This window comes from Gopherus flavomarginatus, chromosome 3 (genome assembly GCF_025201925.1).
Source record: "Gopherus flavomarginatus isolate rGopFla2 chromosome 3, rGopFla2.mat.asm, whole genome shotgun sequence".
Taxonomy (NCBI): domain Eukaryota; kingdom Metazoa; phylum Chordata; order Testudines; family Testudinidae; genus Gopherus; species Gopherus flavomarginatus.
This window is the reverse complement of record NC_066619.1, coordinates 51,956,348-51,972,521: the sequence shown is the minus strand read 5'-3', so window position 1 is coordinate 51,972,521 and position 16,174 is coordinate 51,956,348. Positions and strand designations below refer to the sequence as shown.

At 37.5% G+C, this 16,174-nt stretch overlaps 2 protein-coding genes across 3 annotated transcripts in view; both read right to left on the bottom strand.

The window, feature by feature from the left end:
• FAM151B (family with sequence similarity 151 member B) overlaps positions 1-16,174 on the bottom strand; it is a 310,696-nt gene that overhangs the window by 63,673 nt on the left and 230,849 nt on the right. The window lies entirely within an intron of this gene.
• Positions 1-16,174, bottom strand: part of MSH3 (mutS homolog 3) — a 187,274-nt gene that overhangs the window by 99,459 nt on the left and 71,641 nt on the right. Inside the window, exon 13 of the mRNA XM_050946154.1 lies at positions 4,632-4,764. Within this exon, the coding sequence (XP_050802111.1) occupies positions 4,632-4,764 (133 nt within the window). The remainder of the gene's footprint in view (positions 1-4,631; positions 4,765-16,174) is intronic.

The window sequence follows — 16,174 nt, the reverse complement described above, 5'->3', positions numbered from 1 at the left end:
CTGAAGTCATCATCTCTACAAACTAAAATGCAGACAATGGATAAGATACTGAAGGATGCCTAATGATTAATTAATACATTCACAGGTGGAGCAAAAACTGATGTCCAACCATGCAGATACTGCAGTAGATTCTTGATGAATGCTGCAAAAGGAGTAACAGTAGAACAAAGCATGGAAGGCATAGACAACCGAGCTAATATTAATCACAAGAGTAACTTCTTGGCCCTATGTCATTTAACATTTTTATCAATGACCTGGAAGAAAACATAAAATCATCAATGATAAAGTTGGTACATGACACAAAAATTTGGGGAGTGGTAAATAATTAAGAGGACAGGTCACTGACAGAGCAATCTGAATCACTTGATATGAGGATCACACACAATATGCATTTTAATACAGCTAATTGTAAATGTCTACAACTAGGAAAACGTCCACATCTAGTTCATACTTATAGGATGGGAGACAAAGTGAACGGGGGGAAGGGGGCAAATACTTTTTTTTAAATAAAAGAATCAGATTTTTAAAAATATTTTAAATCTGATTTTTTAATTTAAATTCTAATACATTTTTATTTTTTAAAATAAACCTGTTTAAAATTAAATCTGAAATTAATTAAAAATATATTAAGGCCTAAACTACTTATAATTTTGTTGTCAATATGAATATATGAACATGTTTTGTATCCAAAATATTTAAGGTTGTTTTGTTTAATAAAAATAAATGTTAGATGCTGTTGTGTGTGTTTAATTAATTTCCAGTGACCATCCTAATGCAGCTTGACACAAAACATGAGCAAAAAGTTAATTATGTAGTAAATAAAGCAATATCATTCACCATTTTCTAACATACTAAAAATGTACAAATAAGAATATGAAAATAATAAGCTATACAACTGCTTAAATAAAAGTACATAGTTACAGTGTACCCTCCTAGGTAGCAGAAGAATGTGTAAATCTAGTGTAAAGGCTCTATTTAGTTGTAAATCAACATGTTTTCATGGTTATGTCAAGCAATGAGAATAGACCTTTCTTTAGAAAATAACTGAAATAAAATGGAAAAGGTGATTAAAACCCATTATTAAACTGAGGCTTTCCACTTGGTGATTTAAATCAATCCACCCTGATCTGAGACTCTATTCCAGGAAGCAGTGAAAAAGATTTGGGGGTTGGGGCAAATAATTAGCAGACCATGAGCTTCCAGTGTGGCACTATGGCCAAAAGAGCTAATGCAATCTTGGGATGTATAAATAGGAGGCTCTTGAGTAAGAATAAAGAGGTTATTGTACCTCTTTTTCGCACTGGTGCCACCACTGCTGGAATACTGTTGTCCAGTTCTGGTGCACCCAATTCAAGAAGGATAAATTGGAGAAGGTTCAGAGAAGAGCCATGAGAATGATAAAAGGATTAGTAAAACATACCTTACAGTCAAAGACTCAAAGAGTTCTATCTATTTAATTTAACAAAGAGAAGTGGGACTTGATTACAGTCTATAAGTATCTACACGGAGGGAACAAATATTTAATAATAGGCTCTTCAATATAGAAGAGAAAGCTATAACATGATCTGGTGGCTGAAAGATGAAGCTAGACAAATTCAGACTGAAAATAAGGTGTAAATTGTTGACAGTGAGATTTATTAACTATTGGAACAATTTACCAAGGGTCATGGTGGATTCTCTAGCACTGACAATTTTTAAATCAAGATTGGTTGTTTTTCCTAAAAGGTATGCTCTAGGAATTATTTTGGGGAGTTTTAAGGCTTATGTTATACGGGAGGTCAGACTAAATGGTCACAGTGGTCCCTTCTGGCCTTGGAATCTATGAATCTAGATTCCTGCCTGATCACATACTGTCCAAGAGTGTGAATCCACTGGGATTGGTATCTTTGCAGAACTGAGTTTTTCAATACTAATGTATTGCTAGCAAACTTATAGATAAATAGTTTCTGAGAGATAATGAAAATACCCCTTATTTACCTACTCACGTTGTTACTGCATAGTACTCTGGTTTGATTTTAGCAACAATGCTGAAAACTGAGTTAAACATGATACCTTTGAAAAACTGGTTCATTTAGAATATAAATTGGAACAGAAATGTAAACGTAGTACCGAAAAAATTGGGCTCCATGTAAGTGGGATTCAATCTTCAAGTTTTTTTTTTTCTAATGAAAGATAACACTCATCTTTATTATAAATCAGAAGCTTTGAAAAACAGTAAGAAAAATAAATAATGTATATGAACTAGGTTTGGTGGAGGTCAGCATCTGTTAAAGATCCTCCCAAGATTACATAATGATAATTTTAAACTAAATTTGAACCACCTTCAGTATTAACTAGAAATCCATTAAACACTAGAACGGTAACTCATAGCTAAGGTTACATTTTAGTTATGGGTATTTTTTTTGAAAAGTCATGGACAGGTCACAGGCAGTAAACAAAAATTCATGACCCATGACCTGTCCATGACTTGTACTATATACCCCTAACTAAAACTTGGGCCAGGGGGCCATGAGTGCTCTCGGGGGTGGTCCAAGACCACCGCTGGTGCTGGGGGGAGTGGCAGGTGGCAGCATGTGGCCCGGGACCCCCACTGGTGCTGGGGAAGAGCTGGAGAGGCTGGCAAGGCTCCCTACCCGGCTCTGCGCAGCTCCCTGGAAGCCGCCGGCATGTCCCTGCAGCTCCCATGGGGAAGGAAGGCCAAGGGGCTCCGCTAACTGCCCCCACCATGAGCTTTGGCTCTGCAGCTCCCATTGGCCGGGAACTGCAGCCAACGGAAGCTGCAGAGACGGTGCCTCCAGGCAGGGGCAGCACGTAGAGCCCCCTGGCCCATCTGCCCTGGAGTTGCAGGGACATGCCGGCCGCTTCTGGAGACAACCTTCTCCCCTCCAAACACACAGGTAAGCGTCGCCCTGCACCCCAACCCCCTCTCCAATCAAACTGACCCAACAGCGGCTGGCACAACTGGCCCAGGAGCGGCCTGATCTGCTCGAGCAGCCCTGGACCCAGCCATACTAGCTGCTGCAGAAGTCATAGAGGTCACGTAAAGTCACAGAATCCATGACTTCCGTGACCTCCATGACAGACACAGCAGACAATGGCTGTGAACAATGACAACCTCTCAACCAATGCTGAAAATGGTTTGGCTGCTGTCGTGCAGAAAGTATGCAAGACACCACATCGATGTGCAATGTCTAGTGCTCTTTCTTGAATACTGTTAAAAACAGTACACTAGTAGCGAAACTGTTTTCAACAAACCCTGAAAGCAGGTCAGAGAGATCCATTGCTCACTGCCACTGTCAACTATAGGTTATCATCCAAGTGAAAAGCTTTTTAAATAAGAAAATGGGACCTAAAAATGCTCTTTATGTGACTGTACAATATCACCCCACTCGAATTCTAATTGCTACCCTTGTGTCTCTTAATGATGGTACACTATTTTTGGTTTAGAAAAAGTGAAGTATTTCATTGTAGGGCCATTGCGTCCATTTTTTTCCTCTGTGACTGCTCATGTTAACCAGGCTAGAAAGGAACAATTATTTACATCTGCATTTAATATGGTTGATCTAAAATTTGTGATGTTTTTGCCTTGGATAAATGCAGTTGCCACTGAAGCTTCTGCATATTTATCACAGATTGAGTTAATGTGATCCAGGAATAGCTGGATTTGAACCAGTTTTTTCTAGTGGATTAGTATTTTTTTCCTGCAATATATTCAACTAATTTAGAAATAAGAGAAGAGCCCTGCACTCTTGTGATTTAGACCCAACCAGGCAGAGGACTGCATATGGGTAGTCCTCTGCAGTCACCCACAGAAGTCCATTTGTCTCTGCATGGGCATAACACATTGTAGGATTGGGGCACTAAATAGTTATTGAAGTGCTGACTTTCAAATTTTGAAAAAAAAACTTCTCTTTTTCACATCATCTATTGAAATTATAACTTTGCTATCCCTCTGCCCACTTATTGTTATCCAAAATGAATTGCCAACCTCTCTAAATATAATGGGGAAATAAAAGCACATGAAGTGTAGCACACATGCTATTAGTACATTAATCTGCTTCAATTAAGAATCAGCAGTGTCTCACTACAAGTAATTTTTATTAAAATGTTCAAGGAAGATCTAAATTAAATAATTTATAAACATATTAACATTCAACTGAAAATAGTAACAATTAACTACAGCAAAGTGGTTTTCACTTTTGATGTGATTTTAGATAAAACATACACCATTTAAAATATGTTGTTTTAGGGAACAACGGAATACATAGGATTCCTCGCCTGCTAATGTACTCAACAGATATCAGATGACCAGAGAAATCTATATATTTTGCATCAGTGATATGACCAAAATTTGTAATTGTTATGTAATACTGCTATGGCATTTCTGCTTAAAACAATATATTATCGATCCAATTGGTGTAAAACTAGACTCTACTGAAAGGAAAAAATGTTTGTTATTTTGTCTCCTACCCCATTACTGTGTGACACTTAGCCTTAAAGTTAAGAAAAAGTAATCTGAAGTGGATATGTTTAAACATTTCCTGTAAAACTTATGAAAGCACATTTAAGCACACTGACGAATATTTAGAAAACAGAGTTGGTGATAATGCATTTGATAGATAACTATTTACCTTTTTGTGATAAATACTACAGAGTCCTCTCTCTATGTCTGGCATCTTACACAGATGATTTTGAATATGATCAAACACACTGGATTCTGACAGGAGAATTTCAGACACAGCATCAAGTCGGGCATTTATTTCACTGTAAAACAACAAAAACCATGAGATCGGTAATGAAAATTCCAACTTCTTTAAGGGAGGGAACATGGTTGTCCAACATTTTGGACTATGGCTAAGCCCATGCTATCATATTTAAAGTTACATAAAATGTTTAAGACATTACTTATATTTGAGCATGATTAAAATGATCAAAAATCTCAAACACATTCTGGGAATAATTTCCCCAGAGCTCCATGGGGTAGGGTTGTCAAGGTTGCTTACACACTCCTAGGGCCTTCACTGTTCTGATTACACTGAATAGTGCAGAACAAGGAGCAGCATGTACAGTGATTCCCACTGAACTCTGTGTTCTGACGAATTGTGCCAGGCTCACTTACAACTATGGCAAGCCCTATAGGCTATGGTGGTAAAGTTTATAACTTTAGCGAGACCTACAATCTGGAGTTTACAGTACCTGAAAACCACACAGACTTTACCAGTGTATCTTATTACTTTAATGAAGCCTCATATATGGTACTGCTCAGACTGAATAAAAGCTTGTTATTCTCCCCCACCACTCAAGAACCACATTTGAGGCTTTCCACGGAAGTTCTAGGTTCTTTCGACACAACCTTTAGAAGTTGTGACTTTGGAGTAGGAGTGAAGAAATACAGGTCTGATAGAAGTTATATACAAACTCCGTTCATACTCTTGGGTTTTAAGAGCATGAAACCAGTGCACACACTTCAACCACTAAGGAAATTCTCAGGAAAAATAAATTTAAGGAATACTGACCATTGAGATTATAATTCCCTTTAAAATAATGTTTTTAGATTTTTTTTTAAAGAAATGCTAGAAACAAAAGAAAATTGCTTTCAAGTTTCCAGCTCTACTTCTGTTCCTATATCCCCAACTACTCTCCACGTTTGTGTTACACATCTCATTACCATACCCCATCCACATTTCCAAAACAGATCAGAGTGCACCACAGTCCACACATCTATATCAGTGGCGCATATCCTCTGCGGCACGATGGACATATTGACAACTTGCCAGGATCCTAAAGGGTCCACCTAATTTGCATACAAGTCCCTGTCCAGATTAGGATAAAGGTGTTTAAAACAAAACAAAGACATGTTAGCTAACATATTTTAGTTTATTGGCATTTAAACACTTATTAGCATCTTATCTCTAGGGGTGACCACAACCAGTCTTCCACAATTATACTGGGCAGAATAATATTGAGGGATTTTTTTTTAAGTATGGATGTTATCATTTATGCAGGATATTAAAGAGAAAAAGCGGGTGAGGTAGTATCTTGTACTGGACCTGAAGAAGAACTCTGTATAAGCTCCAAAGCTTGTCTCTCACCAACACAGTTTGGTCCAGCAAAAAATATTGTTCACTGAGATTATAACTTTTGGGGAAAGGGACCTATGTTTTGGTTTTTTGGGGTTTTTTAAATTTCATTTATTTATTTATAAATAAAATTATTTATATTAAAATGTTATAATTTATATTATAAAATTATTTATAAAAATATTATTTATATTTCTAATTATTTAAATTATTTATAAATAACCAATATGAAGGTTGGTTTGTATATACCTAGCAATCTCAAGGTATCCTTGAGTCTTTCAGGAAATGGAACACTTTTTTCAGTATTTTCCACTTGAACAAGAGGTCTTGTATGGTGTCCTGGATCTCTCCCAATACCTCAGATGCTAACAACCAGACGGTTCAGCTCATAGTCAGAGTGCTGACTATAAGTCTTACCGGAGACACCCCTAGCTTGACTGTAGGGTAGCCCAGCAACCATTTTATCCTTCTCTGATAATCTCCTTTTAACTCCTCCCTTGCATTTTTCATAAGCATGAAATTATGTTTGGCGAACAAAGCCTGATAGATCTCCACCTCACAGCAAATCTGTGTGGCAAAGTAGGTCTAGCTTTTTGCAGTTCTTGAGCATTAGATTTTTTTCTGCTCTGCTGTAACTATCAATAACTCTGGATTTGGATGGAAATAAAAGCACGCAAAGTTTTTCAGGGGCATCCTGTTAGCATTTTTCTGTGCATTTGAATGTGTGCTGGATGGTGGCTGGAGTTCACAAGAGCTCTCTGTTCAGCTCTAATATGCCCTCATTTAAAGAAAGAACAATCTTGGCTGGGGTTGATGCAGTCAAGATGTCAAAGAGTTTTTGTTACTTCTCTTGTATAACCATTATTTTCATACTAAAGGTCTTCACAGTGCAAACTAGGAGATCCTGAAATGTCTTAAAGTCATTGACCACTAGAGTGGGGGCTTGTGTGACCTGCTGGGTGACAATGGTGACTCCTTCAGTGGAGACCGGGTATGCTGTTATTCCTCCACTGCTCCTAGCTCTTGAGTGCCGTCTGGCTCTAGTGTCAGTGGCCTGGATAGTGACGTCATGAGGGAGTCTGATCTCTTCCCCTTCCTGGACCTACAGGATGGGAACCCACCACAGGACACTTGAGATAATGGTCCCCAGCAGAGTCTGTATGGCTTGGTGTATGGGTAGTGGCCTTGTTGCGGCTAGTGAACCCAATGCCACTTGTCTCTTTTGTGGTGGTGCCCTGTGAGAAACATCTCAGATCCTGACTTTAGATTCATTAGAAATATAAATAGTCGGCTTTATGATGATCAGCAGAACCGCATGGTTAACTGCCTGCCAGTGCCCAGGTTATGAATCTCTCGAGACATGTAGGATCTCCATAGCAGCATTCTCTGAAATGCTTCCAGTTTCATGTGCAGGGTACGCTAGGCAGGCAGAACTGCAGGGCCTCAATATATGGATGAGACAATGGTGTAGGGAGGAGGGGTTTAGGTTTATTAGGAACTGGGGAATCTTTTGAGAAAGGAGGAACCTATACAGGAAAGATGGCTCCATCTGAACCAAAATGGAACCAGGTTTCTGGCATATAAAATTTAAAAACTCATAGAGGACTTTTTAAAGCAGTGGGGGAAAGCCAACAGGGGGAGTTTTAAAGGGCTGGGGGAAATCCAACAGCTGGACAAAGACATCCCATAAGGGAGGATCTGTTAAAGGGTATTCTCTAGATCCCACTAAAGAGGAAAGAAAATAAGTTGATAAAGAAGTCAGGAATTGGAACCAAGGGTCAGGACCAGGTTATCCGGAGTTAAGCAAGCCAGGGGCAAGGCTGGGCCCACGAGTGAAATAAGGAAGGAGCAAGGCTCAGAACAAGCTGGTGCAGGAGCTATCACAGTCATAGGCCAACGTTTTGAGCAGCGGCTGAACTGCTGCTTCTGGGTTTAAGGGCCAGTCTGCTGACTCCTCCAACCAATCAGGAAGTCTACTATAGGCCAGCTTTGTTTGTTAGGTTGCCCAGAGACTGGCTCTGCTGCAGGCCTGATTTGACACATCCTGTATAAACTGGAAGCTAGACTACAATTGCTCTGTTCATTCTGCCAGTGGTGACTGGAGATTGCATCGTCCCTTTACAGTCCAGTAATAAATCTTATCCCATTCATTACACATATGATGGCCACACACCCCAAAATATTCCATAATCACAAAAGGGAGCTGTACTACTTCTCTCTCTCCACAGAGGAATAAAGAGCGCCAAACTATGCAGGCCCACCCTAGCAGCCCTGTTTACACTTGAAGCAACATGAGAGTGCCAGTTTCAACTATTTACCTTCCACTTCCATCAGTTCATTTACCGTGTTACAAGAGGGTTTTTCCCTAATCTACAAGGTGCTGGTCATTCTGGTAGATTGAAATAAATTTACATTAGATTTATTTGAAAGGTTTTGAAACAAACCAGTCTAAATGGAGTGCTATAACTTGATGTTTAATGTTTTAAGCATTGCAAGACTTGCTTATTAACACTGTTAGAATTACAGGCATAAGAAAAATTCAACTACGTTTTGCTCATGGATTAATATGGTAGTTGGAAAAAATGCTTATCTAGAAGAATACTTTTATACAAGGTTTGCACCTAGTGATTATTTCAAATATACATTTAAAGAAAAGAAAAAGTTAGGCCAACTTTCAAAAACAAAAAGAAAAGTAAAACTCAAATGTAATAGGGGGCATCCACTTCTTGCAAGCATCCCTTCTGGTCGGGTGTGTCTGCACTCTTTAAACAGTCCCAGCCCTGGTATTGGGCTATACCCCCAAGGCTTCCTCTCTAGAGGCGATGGTTTTGCTCTCTTGGTCTGTTCTGGTTCCAGCTGGGCCTCTCAGCAGTTCAGTTCCCCCTCCACGGGTGTATCCTAGTTCAACTGTAGGTCACTTCCCCAGTGGTCTATGGGAAGGACCCAGGCCTGCCCACTACTTTGGGTCCCAGCCCAAGGACTCTAAGAATAGCAGTCACATGCCATTATGTCCCTTTAACAAAAATGCCTTCAGTTCCCAGGGCCACTTCCCCATGACCCCAGCCTTCACCAATGTTTAACCCTTACCTCAGGACTCTTATGGTTAGGTCCAGCAGCCAGCTAGAAGCTCTTCCTCATTCCCAAAGCCACTGCCAGCACTGAGTTTTCCATGGTGCTGCAGTTCCCTCTGGCCAGCCAGGAGCACCACCTGCACTCCTCTGGTTCCAGCAAGGAATTGACTGTCTCTGGCTCTGCAGCTCCTTTTCATATAGCCCTCCTGAGCCCTAACTGGCTGCTCCCTGAAGCCTCTCTAATTGGCTGCTTCCCCTGAAGCCACTGTACTGCTTGGAGGACTCCTCCTTTCCTAGGATGAGTATGGCAGGACAGAGAGGCATCCAGCAAGGGGCCTTCGGGCCTAGTCCACCCTGTCATACCAAGTTATATCTTTTTGTGCAGCAGTCAGGTTAAAACAGTTTATCACCTAAATTACCAAGGGAAGTGGTGGATTCTCTCTCACCTGATGTCTTCAAATAAAACTGATTGTCTTTACAGAAGATGTACTTCAACCAAACAAGTTTTGGGGCTTAATATAGGGATAACTGGGTGGAATTTAATGGTTTCTGATACACAGGAGGTAAGACACATGATCTAATGGTCTCCTGTGGCCTTAAATTCTATGAACTTATGCTCCTCCTGTTATTCTGGACATTCAGTGTAAACTCTGCATGTAACACCAGCATCAACAATCAACAATGCAGCAACTGCTCACAAATTTTAGGGGCCATTTTCAGCAGAACTCAAATCTCAAGGATATAACTGACGTGCAACAGACAAAGCCATGTACCTAATGGAGACTGGATTGGTTGATAAAGGTTATGCAGCAATAAAAACCAAATAGCACACAGTTAGAATGTACACAGTAGACTCAAGAGAACAAGTTTAACTTCTGCACAGCAACTGGTGAGAGTCTATACACTACAACTATTAGATGGGAAGGACATTGGACTATGTTAATAAGGGTGATGAAATAACTGAATATTTTGTTTTTAGTTTTGGAGATTTATAAACTTTAATATACAATAATATCTGCCTCAATTCCATTTTAAACAAGAATAAAGAAAAGCAAAGAACAACATAAAACTACTACTGTGACTCCTTTCTGAATTAAAGATTGTTGGATTGCAAAAAGTACATTGTTAATTTATAAACATACACTACTCCAAAACAAAAGTCAACAGTTTTATTACATGAATGTATGTCAGAGGTAGATTTAAGCAAAAGAATTACATTTTAAAACATATCATCACTTTATTTAAATAATGTATTATAACCTGTCCTGGTAATTGTATGGTTTAAATATGTAAACTAGATGCAGATATTCAAAAACAGCCCTCCCTTCAGAGGTTAATCATCCTCACTTATGGTTATGTGACTGTAGCTCCAGTAATCTATCACAAAATAAGCATCCATACAGTTTGTTTAGGGTAATCCTCCAAATAAGAAAGGGCCAGGAGATCATCATCAAATATCAAATTATCTATTTACCTGTAAACAAAACACGTTTTGCTAAATTTCTATTTCAAGAATCATAGATCTGGCAGGGACCTTGAGAGGTCTTCTAGTCCAGTCCCCTAAACTCAAGGCAGGACTAAGTATTATCTAGGCCATCCCTGACAGCAGGGATGTTTGTCTAATCTGCTCTTAAAAACCTCTGACAGAGATTCCACAACCTCCCTAGGCAATTTGTTTCAGTGCTTAACTACCCTGACAGTGAGGAAGTATTTCCTAATGTCCAACCTAAACTGCCCTTGCTGCAATTGAAGCCCATTGCTTCTTGTCCTATCCTCAGAAGTTAACAAGAACAATTTTTCTCCTCCTCCTTGTAACAACCTTTTACGCACTTGCAAACTATCATGTGTGCCTCCTCGGTCTTCTCTTCTCCAGACTAAACAAACCCATTTTTTCCAATCTTCTGTGTTTTCTAGACCTTTAATTATTTTTGTTGCTCTTCTCTGAATTTTCTTCAATTTGTCCACGTTTCCTGCAATGTGGCACCAAGAACTGAACACAGGCCTTATCAGTGCTGAGTAGAGTAGAAAAATTACTACTTCTGTCTTTTTTACAGCACTCCTGCTAATACATCCCAGAATGATGTTTGGTGTTGGTTTTTTTGTGTGTGTGTTTATTTTGCAACAGTGTTGCACTGTTGACTTGTATTTAGCTTGTTTTCCACTATAACCCCAGATCCCTTTCTGCAGTACTCCTTCCTAGGCATCAGAGTAGCAGCCGTGTTAGTCTGTATCCGCAAAAAGAACAGGAGTACTTGTGGCACCTTAGAGATTAACAAATTTATTTCAGCATGAGCTTTCGTGAGCTACAGCTCACTTCTTCCGATGCACAGAATAGAACACACAGACAGGAGATATTTATACATACAGAGAACATGAAAAGGTGGAAGTATGCATACCAACAGGAAGAGTCTAATCAATTGAAATGAGCTATCATCAGCAGGAGAAAAAAAACCAAAAACTTTTGAATGTGATAATTAAGATGATCCATAGAAGGTGTGAGGAGAACATAACATAGGGAAATAGATTCAATTAGTGTAATGACCCAACCTTCCTAGGCAGTCATTTCCCATTTTGTATGCGTAATTGATTGTTTCTTCCTAAGTGAAGTACTTTGCATTTGTCTTTCTTGAATCATAAAATATAACTCCATAAAGAATTTTCTTCCATCCATGTGTGAAATAAAGGTTGAAAAAAATCTACATTATCAATATTATTAAAATGTGCTCTCAAATGTACTGTTCAATAAAAATTCTAAACATTTTTGCCTCTTTTAAAGCCAAGAAACAGTAGAATTATCAAATATTAAGCCATGTTGGAAGAATTTTGTTCCAAGATAAATATTAACAGTCAACACTATGCCTTGGTTCTTAATCTGCTTTTAGATTTGTACAACCACTTGCATAAGCTTTCTATCACTGGAAAACCTAAATCTAAAGTTTGTAGATGATAATCTGCAAAGAAGGTAGTCATTACTGAATGATGTAAAATTATCCTACATGTTAGAAAATACTTATTTACATCTTTTATTCAATTGCACACTCCTCTGTCCTTTTCACAAAGTCTCAAGTAGGTCGGCAATTTGAATTCCAATCTGATTTTTAAACGGGATTTTTCCAAAATAAAAGATAGAATAATTTAGTCGATTAAATTGGATGAATAACTTATGATAAATCTCTTCATTCAAGTGCAGTACAATACAGCATATACAATGCTGAAACTGTTCTGTAAACTATATTAACATGAGAAAATCTCTAATCAATTGATTTTTAGAAAGAGTTCAGTATTTTAAAGGGACTGGTTAAAACCAAATCCTGAAATATATTCTTATTTTATACTACCACAAGGTATGCAATTGGTCCAGTAAACTAAAGAATAACTAAATAAGTATTTGTGAATTTGGTTCCCAAAAGTCCACATTGTCTAATACTGCATTTAAAGGCATCACACAGGAATGTGCTACACTGAGTTACTTACTAAATTTTTTAAATTATGTCCTACTTATCAGTGATATATGTCAGCTTAGTTCTAACTTTTACATTATATAAAGCAAAATTAAAATATTACATTTTGTATGTGACTAGCAATTTTTATATGTAGGTTGCAATAAATTATGTTTAAAACATGGTTTGACTGAACATTAAAATATAACTAATCTAGGCAACTTTCTTTCATATAAGGTTTTATCTTATATACATGTAGAAGTTAAATAATTTCAAATAAAGAATTTATCAGAAGACTCTTTTTACTTACACTATATTGCCCAAAATAACTTGGGCTCTTTCAGCATAGAAATGATAGCAAACTATGTACAGTGGATGGATTAAACTAGGATCTGCCATATCACAGTCAACTCGAAAAAAATTAAATCAACCAATCAGTACAATTCAATGTACAAGAAGTTCAATACACATTAACCTATAAAACATCACATGCTGCTTTCTGCAGATTATGTCATATAGGTAAAATATCGGCAATTTTTAACAACAATTCAAACAAAAAAAAATCAAATCTTCCATTTAGGTGAAGAAAATATCTGAATTTTAAATTCACATAACTGAACAGTTAGATGTGAACAGCAAAACAGAAGAAAATATTTGTGAGTGCACATTATGATGTATAGCATTAAGATTCTCTGGACTAAAGGTCTGCAGCTGGGCCTGGGATCGGCTAACTAGCTGCAGCTGAAACCCCTAATTGACCAGATTGCCTGATCGGCAGAGGGGTATTGCCATGACTCCTTTTAAGCACGGCTGTAGCAGCTGGCCAGCAGGTACTTGGCCACAGCTTTGATCTCTCCTGTGTCTGCCTTGTCCCCAGTTGTACCCCTACTTTGCCTCTACCTTGTTCCAGCCCCTCCTCCTGGTTCTGACTCCAGCTCTGACTGCCTTTGCTCTGACCACTAGGCATGGCTCTATCAATCCCCATTGTTTCAAACATTAGGCTTAGCTGCCAACATCCCAGTCCATGACAAAGATGGCCTAAAGGTTTCTGTTTTTTACATAAGTAACAGGTCTTACCTTCCCTCTTCCTGGTGAAATAATCAAAAAATCTAATATTCAATATCCCTTTTCCTTAAAATGGGGTATTGGGAGAGGTACAATTTAAGTTTTGATCTTGATCTGTAACTGGCAAAAGTCCTCCAACAAAAAGAGCGAAGTCAGGACCTGGTAATTTTAATTCCCTTTTGGGGAAAGCTAGTAAAGAATGGGGTCTTTAAAGCCTTTTTAAATACATCATAAAGGAGCACCAAATAGGACAAACAATGTATTTTTGATTTGACTGTCCTCAGACTTAGTTTGATTGTAGGAGAAATTGTTTCCTCACTTTGAATCTCTAGTTTTACATACACAAAGACTTTCCATATCTTAATTTGTTAGTGGCTTTACTTTACAATTTCTTTGACTAGTTAATTTATACCTTTTTCAGCTTACCCTCTTTCTGACTTTTTCTTGATAGTTTCTTCAGAACATAGCTTACTGAATAAGACTACATAATAGTTTGTGGGGTTAAAAATAGTGGGATGTTACTCTTTCTGTTTCAGAAGGAAATAAGGAACAAAATGTTTCCCAGAAACACACATTGTCTTAGTGGAAGAAAACTAGTTCAATTGTCCTGTGTTTTTTTCTGTTTGTGGTTTGCACAAAATTGGTTTGCTTTAATCTTTTCTTATTCTTGTGTGAAGTTACATTTCTTTTTCACAAAAGGAGTTTTCGGTTCATTTTAAGACATAATTTGAAGTCAAACATCTAAAGCATTTTTCGATGTTAAGTGCACAGCAAATAATAATAGATTAATAATACAATGACTACTAACACTTTAGCTACACAGCAATTCCAGTGTAATTACAATGTGGTTATGATTTTTGATACCTGCAATTATCACTAATTCAAACAGCTAGGTATTTAACTATGTAAGGGAATTACTATTACCTTTCTCTGGTTTTGTACTTAATACAAGTGTCTTTCGAACCCAGGAATTACATAGCATTTATGCTGTAATTACTTTATGTTATTAGTGAACATTTAGATTATATGCATTAGTGACAATGTCAGGTATCAAGTAGTATAACAAAGGTGGGGTCATACCTTAGTTACTATGGAACTTCAGTGAAATTACAGTATAATCTAATAACGAATTAATCTAGTCCTTTCTAGTTCTGTTCACTTGTTCTTTCTACACAGAAAGACAATCTAATACATCTCTCAATTTTACAATTACACTTTTTTAAAACATACTTTTACCCTAAAAAACTAAAACTTGCTGCCATTTGAAAACACAGTATTCTTGAATAGATCTAAAATGATTACTAGTAATATGCAAGTCTTATGAATTTCTATTGCCACATCTGTTAAAAGAATGTGCAAAACATCCAAAGGATGATCAAGCACATTTGGTTATATTCAAAAACAAATAAAATGTATTTCTGCCACTTGTGCCAAACAAGGGAATCGTTAGCTACGTTAGCTTACATGAATGAATCAATGAATGAATGATTACTGCATTTACATAAAGCTAGAAACAGCGTACAATGATACCAAAAACACAGCTAGCAAACTGAATAAATTCATGTTAGTAGAGAAAACGGTTGCATCATAACAACAGACTAAGATCTCAGAAATATGTTATAATCTTCACTTACGTACTTAATATTGATAGTGATGCCACAGAATCTTTTTGATTAGGAGGAAAATTCAGTCCATTAAATCTTATGGCATGATTGACAGTATTATTCCTAAAGTATTCCTGTAAAATGAGACTCTAGTATTGAAATGGGTATCTAATGAGCTATGAACAAAGTCCCTCAAATAATTTGTTCTGCTGCCCAGCTGTCTTTACTGTGGAGTCAAGGGAGCAATGACGCAGTTAAGCTTGAAAAAATATTTCCATTCTAACTCTAAATTTGGATTCCCACTTTATCCTCCTCTCTACTCACTCAATACGTTTAGTTTGAAACTTCTCAGTTTTAGTATATTAGGCCACACTATAATTTTTGGGTGAGAAGAATCTAAATTCAATCAATCAGTTTTTGAGTTAGGTAACTTTGAAAACTACAAGGTTTTTCTTCCAGGGAAAATTGTTCTTTCCATTTCTATAGTATGTCTCTTCAAATAAAAGCAATCTTGCTTTACCAGCTTCAAATTTGTTCTATGCATCAGTGTTTGACGAAGACTTGTGTATACTGCTGATTTTGCTATTCTTCAAAAGTCAGGGCATTAGTGCTATCAGGACACTAGTATTTCTCCCTCCAGTCTAGTCAGTAGTACCAACAGTATTCAGGCATAGATCTCATTAATTCCAAAATATCCAGGCAGTACTTTCAATTGAGACTGTAATGACAAAACCCTTGTGAATGCCACATTCAGACATCACAGTAATTTATACTCTACAATTTTCATCCACTTATGCCAACATACCCTATCAAACTTGTAAACCTTACAACTAACCACAGGAAAAAATTAACTAAATATAAAGAAAAAATATAGTGGCTTGGGGCACTATGAAAACTCCCTGTGTGGTTGGTTC